At 47.4% G+C, this 6,576-nt stretch overlaps 4 protein-coding genes across 4 annotated transcripts; all 4 read left to right on the top strand.

Moving 5' to 3' along the window:
* Positions 1-48: 48 nt before the first annotated feature.
* Positions 49-702, top strand: TEOVI_000111500 (uncharacterized protein; the record flags this gene model as incomplete). Its single annotated transcript, XM_067224399.1, has 1 exon — positions 49-702. The coding sequence occupies one exon, from the start codon at positions 49-51 to the stop codon at positions 700-702; it is 654 nt and encodes a 217-aa protein (XP_067080500.1).
* A 280-nt stretch (positions 703-982) lies between these two features.
* Positions 983-1,870, top strand: TEOVI_000111400 (uncharacterized protein; the record flags this gene model as incomplete). Its single annotated transcript, XM_067224398.1, has 1 exon — positions 983-1,870. One exon carries the CDS (start codon positions 983-985, stop codon positions 1,868-1,870), a length of 888 nt encoding a protein of 295 aa, XP_067080499.1.
* Positions 1,871-2,423: 553 nt separating this feature from the next.
* On the top strand, positions 2,424-4,208 carry TEOVI_000111300 (synaptotagmin, putative; the record flags this gene model as incomplete). The annotated part of the gene is made up of 1 exon (XM_067224397.1): positions 2,424-4,208. The coding sequence occupies one exon, from the start codon at positions 2,424-2,426 to the stop codon at positions 4,206-4,208; it is 1,785 nt and encodes a 594-aa protein (XP_067080498.1).
* A 1,144-nt stretch (positions 4,209-5,352) lies between these two features.
* Positions 5,353-6,249, top strand: TEOVI_000111200 (60S ribosomal protein L7, putative; the record flags this gene model as incomplete). Its single annotated transcript, XM_067224396.1, has 1 exon — positions 5,353-6,249. One exon carries the CDS (start codon positions 5,353-5,355, stop codon positions 6,247-6,249), a length of 897 nt encoding a protein of 298 aa, XP_067080497.1.
* Between the last annotated feature and the right edge of the window lie 327 nt (positions 6,250-6,576).

Here is a 6,576-nt window from a genome sequence, read left to right as displayed (position 1 = left end):
AAAAAAGCACGAATACGCGAGTATTGTTAGAGGCATCTTTCGGTTTAAATGCGGTGTCACCGAGTTTTTACCGTTCGATTCGGTCCGCAACACAGATGTAACTCACAATGGTCTCCACACGGTGCTCCGGAATGTGGAGGTCAACGACCGGTTTCGGACGCTGTTGAGCGTGACACGAGTAGTGAGTGGATGCAAACACACATCTCGAGGGCAGTTGAGGAAGGAAGGCATACCAAAGAGGCGGCAGCTTACTTCGAGAGCATCATGAATGATAAACCAGAGTTCCGTTTGTTCATGCGTGAGGCCCAGCGCCTCATTGGGGATCAGGACCCACGTGGTTTAACACGGTATCAACAAACACACTACAGTGAGAAGTTGTCACGTTATATGAGTGGTGTAGCATCGGAGCGGTTGATGCGGGCGCACACGGAGGATGAAAATACGCGTCGGCACACACATGATGGTTCTCCGACGGGCGAAAACTATTGGTTTGAGGCTGGTCAAATTCTTGCTTCCCCCACCGTACCCAGTTTCGTGAAAGATGAGGTACTACGTGAGATGCGTGGCGGGCGAAAAGAGGACAGCCCTGCTTTCGAAGAGCCGAAGGCTGTGGCTGAGATGGAAGCCGATGATGAAGGATTCGCAGAGCATCTGCGAAGGCAGCGGAAGCGGTTGCTCTCCCCCGATGATCACTTGAACTAAGGGAAAAAAAGGCTCTTGAAGGGTCCATAAATGCGAAGTTTTGTGCAAATGAAGGTGTAATAATACCCTTGATTTGGTCAGGGAGAGGTTTGTGGAACCCCAAACGATGGTTGCTTCTTTTCATATGCTGCTGCGTGCACTTGTTCTCAAGTTCATTTACTCCGTTTCACAGCCCCGCTCCCACTATTTCCTCATGTTGCATAACCCTTTTGATTTATCTACGGATGGCATTTGATATGTTTTCCTGTTGGTGGAGACGTGTTTGGAGGTCCGCAGGGGAATGCCGGTGCCGTGGCGTTACTTCTTTGATGGACGCCCACTAGTCGTCGTGATGCTTTTTTTTGTACACTCCTACGTCCTATATTGCTGCACCATGCAAGGGTATTCACAGTTGAGTGGTTCCTCAAGCGACGAAAACATCGTTCATCCACTGTCTTCGGATGGTAACACTGTGACAATCAGCCCGACTTACACGTTGCGAATGCATTTTCTCCCACAGCATCAGGTTGCTAAGGGTGCTGAGAAGAATAATCAGATAGAACTATCAGTCGCTCCAACGGATGCGTTAATCATAAACTTCCCTGAGGGAACAGAAGGGAGTGAAACTGAAGTGATGGAACAGCTCATTGGAACGGGGCGGTGGCAGTGGGTAGTGCCAATGCGTCCTTTCGACGGTTACGACTCGACCCGCTCATATCGTTTGAAAGCCCGTCGGTTCCCGGTTGCAGCGGGGGATGACAGTAACGAACTTACGCCTCCCACCATAGTTCACGTGCCGAACATTTCGTCGATTATTGAGGCCGGCATGCGTGTGTCCAATCGTAGCCAAAGTGGTCTCCATAGGAGTCGTGGTGGTGTCGTTTGCTTCGTAGTGGGCGCTGATCCGTCGGTTGTGCGCGTTCCAGAAGGAAAGAAACTCCTGGAACAGCTATTTTCTGAAGTTGGGAGATCAACTATTTCTACTGCTACATTAGGTTTAAGGCAGCTTCACAACGCTAATTGGGCGCTTTTCATTTCGCCATGCCGCACTAACAAACTATTTGCATGGAAGGAGCGGCTGCCCTCCAGTTCAGTGAGTTCGGGCAGTTTGTGGTGGTTATGCGCGGCGGCAGATGTGCTACTTGAAATCAATACTGCGGCCGAATGGGTAACTGCCCACTTCGATTAGCTGTAACGATATGAAAGTAGGGAGTGAAGAAGAGTTTCTTTGTACTCTGGTGTGTCATGGAGGTGCTGGGACTCCCCAAGTCGGTATATTGACATAGAGATGGTTTGGTGCACACGTATTATTCTACTGAGTGTAAAGTTCTCTCCCTTCTGCAACTTCTCTTTATGTGGCACTTTTTCGCAATGAATTTTGTCGTTACTTGCATTCACCATCACGGTGAAGGCACAAGCAATACCATCTCATATTAGGAAAAAACAGCTAAATATAAGAACAAAACGAAAGGGGGGGGGAGAGCGAGGGTGAGCAAGCTCTGTTAACAAGAAAGACAGGGGATAACACAAAAGGGACGGGAAAAATAGGAAGACCCCCGACGGCAGCTTCTGATATTTGAGCGCAAACGGGGAGGGACGGTAACGCGGAAAGGATCCGGTTAGGTTCCTTCTGTGTTCAGTTCGGTGTTTGAGTTGAATCCAGATACATATATATATACCCATTCGAACCAGCGAAATTGCCATATTTATCAAAAGAGTCGGTGTGGCACCCTCGAGCAACCATGGAAAAGGCAAATGAACTGATGCAGCGCTTCGGTGAGCTCAATAACCCCAGTCACATCTTTCTGGCGGTGGTAATTGCGTGGCTTGTACTGCGATGCATCTATTCCATTGGACTCGTTTTGCTCGTGGAAGTTGCTCTGGTCGTCGGTGCGGTGTCGTATCTGATTCGAAAGGAGGGCAAAAGAACGGCATTCAACATTCTTCATGCCCACCGTCTTATGAGGGACAAGGAGTTCATGAAAACAGTTCTTGAAAGGGATTTACCTGAGTGGCTCATCAACCCCAGCGCGAACAATGTCCAGTGGTTGAACTCCCTCATTAACGAAATGTGGAAACCTATCTCCGAAGCGACAGCGACAACGGTGAAGAATTGCCTTGAACCACTTCTTGAGACCTATAAGCCTTCTTTTATTTACAGCATGAATCTCAAACAGTGCACTATGGGCAGCCAACCATTCGTAATCACCGGTATCCAGTATCATCCCAGTCGGGAGAAGGAGTCGATATTGGATGTTACGATGACATGGGACAGTGATATGGACATTGTTATTCATTTAGATATGCCAGGTCCGGATATGAACGTCCACGTGCGTCGGTTGCAACTCAGCATGCAAACAAGAGTTGTGCTATTTCCATATGTTTCCGTGTGGCCCTGCTTCGGGAACATGTCTGTTTCGATTATGAAACTATGGATGCTCAATTTCGACATTTCAGCAGGTGGAGTGGCATTGGATGCCGTACCAGCCGTGGGTTCCTTTCTGGACAATTTCTTCCGGAAGACATTGGTTGGTATGATGCAATATCCCAAAAGGTGGACCTTTCCAATAGTACAGGGATATGAAATGGACACTTCTCTTGCTGACTCTGCTATGGGAACTCTACGCATTCGCTTTCTGCGGGCAAACGAGTGGTACCACCGCTACGTGTCTGACCGGGCGAAGACGCCGTATTACATCAAACTGTTGATGTCCGGTGAAGACCCGAAGAAGAGGCTTCTGAAAAGCAATATCTACAGCGGGTTGGACACGACGTTTAGTGACGTATTTAGTTTCATTTTGTACGACACAGAACTCACCTTGCATTTTTGGATGTATTTTGATGTGCCTGGGTACGACGTTCTAATTGGTGAGTGTGTTGTGCCTGTGAAGTCCTTGGTGGAGAGCAAAGGCCGCGAATACACCTGCATGATGTCGAAAACATCCGGTTCAAGGACAACAGTTCGCTCGAAGCTATTAATCATGCCTGAGTTTTTACCGTATAACACCGGTGGGACAACTACAACAGGTTCCGCTCCCCAACAGGCGCCGTCGCGTGCGGTATCGGAATCATTTGCGAATAGTTTGAAGTCGACAAGCGATGCGATCGTACCTCCAAGCACTCGCTCGACGGTGCCGAACGATGATGGTGTTGAAAACCACGGGGGTGGAACGCTTTTCGTCACGGTGCAACGCTGCAGGAATCTGAAGAACAAAGAAACTATTGGGGTCTCCGACCCATACGTCAAGTTACAGCTGCGCAAGCAAACACGCAAATCCCCGTATATTAGTTCAACCCTCAACCCTGATTTCAACTTTGAGGCGGCATTGGAGGTGTACGACATTCGCAGCGATGTGCTGCACATATCCATACTTGACAAAAATGACCTTGTAAAGGACCGACTCATGGGAACTTTGCGAATCATGCTTAGCCAGGTTGCGGCAGCCCCCGGTGATATTATACGTGGTGATATGAATCTCGATCCTGAGGGGCAAATATCTCTTGAACTTAAGCTTCTGCGCCACTAAGGGGATCGTCTTCCCCACCTTTTCCCTTTAATAAAATACACAAGTCCATGTAAAAGTTCATATATATATATTTTTTATACACGCTAATTCAGCTCTGCCAATGGCATGAGGCAAAATGCGTTTTACCTAATACGTGGAGGAAGAGGGGGAGTTGACCATAATGTTTAGCTGAATGTTGGTTGACTCAGATAAGCGAAAGTAGCGGGAGCCGAATACCGTTGCCGCAGCAAATGCCGACTGGGGTGCTAATGCCACTGAAATATGCATTAGTTTATTCCAGTGCTTTCATATGAGGCAAGTGATGGGAGATGGGAGGAAGCATGATGGAGAACCGATCGTCGTTTTGCACCAACCATTTCCTTTTTATTTGTATGACCTCCCTCCTCTTCCCAAGTTTTTTTCTTCATATCAAACAAAAGGGGAGAAAAAATTAGTTTATTCCACTTTTCGTTACGTTGATGTTCGTCCTTATTGTGAGGTTTTTGTACCAGGTTGGCAGATAGATGTGCGGCTACTGATCGTCTTCTTATTGTTGTCTTACTCTTTTCGTTTCTTTTTTTTTTCTTTGTGGTGGTGTGTGTCGCATATGATTTTCTCGTGTTAAGTACGACTAAAAAAAAAAATGTTGAATTATTCTACCCGCTCGCAAGTGCACGTGTTTCACATATATTATTATCATACTCCGCACGCCTTTTTGTTTGTTGCTGTCGGTGGGGGCGTCGCACGGTAGAAGGGCAAATGTAATAATAAAAAAAATAAACAAAAGGAAGGGAGGCGATAAACAACAGAAACTGGAGCGGGTACAGCGGCAACGTGCCGTTTTTGTCTTTTTTGTGTGTGCGTATACTTTACTTTCTCGAGCACTCGTTCATGGATTGGCTTCCCGCCGTAACCGCTGCACATTCGCCTGTGTTTATCCCTTGCTGTTACTCTATTCGATTCGGCTGCTTCTTCCTTCTTCACATTTTCCATCTAAACTTCTCATACTCGTATTAAAAAAAAAACAATGTATTAGTGAAGGCTAGCGTAACATCTCCCGTTGAGAGGGCGCCACATTTCGGCTTCGTGCTTCATCCAAAGTTTCAGCGTTGCATACATACACATATATATTTCTATACATATATATTCAGTTTGTGCAGTTGCTATGGGTAAAAACCCTCCTAAATGGCTCCCGGGAGAGCGTGTGAAGGAAACCATTCTTCTGCAGCGCAAATCTGTCGAGCAGCTCCGCGTAGATCGCGTGCTCCGGCGTGACAAACTGCAGGAGCGGCGTGAGCGACACAAGGCCAAAATAGACGCTAAGAGGAAGCGAAAGCTCAGCACAAAGAAATTTATCAGTGCGCAGACGATATTAAAACGCGCCCAACTGAGGGAAAAGCAAGGGCGTTTGTTTCAAAAGATCGGTGAGAAGGCAACAGGTAAGAAAGGCCGAATGGGAGAAGAGGAGTACGGAAAGGCCCTTGAAGACTCGCGGGTCGTACTGATTGTCCGGGCGCGCGGTAAGTTGATACCACATGAAGTTGCTTTGGCCTTCGGCCGCTTAGGGCTTAGGAAACTTTACTCTGCACGACTTTTATGTTTGAACCCCTTCACCGACCCGCTTGTAAAGCAGTTAGGCCCCTTTTCTGTTGTTGGCCACCCCGAACCAGCGCAACTAAACGAGTTGCTACGTACACGTGGGGCTCTTTGGAATGAAGAAACAAAAACAAAACGACTCATCAATGGCAATCTCATGCTAGAAAAGGCACTCGGGGAGTACAACGTGCTGTGTATTGAGGATCTATGTGACGTTATCATCAACAAAACGGAGCATGTGAGGGATGTTCTCAAGCACATAGCTCCCTTTGATTTCCACCCACCACGGCAGTTATTCATGGAGCGGCATCGTAACGTGTATCAGAAGATGGAAGTTATGAACAAGGAGTCCTTTGCCGCTTACCTGGCACAGGAGTTGAAGGCTTCGGCTAGACGCGAGAAAAGGGCTGTAGGCAAGCGGAAGGCCGTAGAGGAGTCATCGCAGTCTTCGCAAAAAACATCGTAAATGTACACGCCTGCCCTCGTATGGCTGGTCTACGGATCTGGAAGCTGCAGATGGACTTATATCATGTTCGGTACTTTCTTTTCTCCGATTACATAACGGTGTACGCGTGTGGGGTTGTGTGAATGTGGAGGAGAGAGGAGAGGAGAAAAGCGTTCACCACCAGTGTAACCGAAGTTTTAAAGTGTTTAATATTCAACAGCATTTCAAAGAAGGGAGGAAAATAAAGGGATTGCAAAGGAAAGAGGGAGAGTAGGAGTGCTGAGATTGGTGAAAGTCGCCTCATCGACACCGGTGTTTTGTAATATAATCGTGTAATATGTGCATTTC

This window comes from Trypanosoma equiperdum (genome assembly GCF_001457755.1).
Source record: "Trypanosoma equiperdum strain OVI genome assembly, contig: ctg_300, whole genome shotgun sequence".
NCBI lineage: Eukaryota > Euglenozoa > Kinetoplastea > Trypanosomatida > Trypanosomatidae > Trypanosoma > Trypanosoma equiperdum.
Note: the sequence above shows the minus strand (reverse complement) of the source record. Positions and strands in the feature narration are given on the sequence as shown.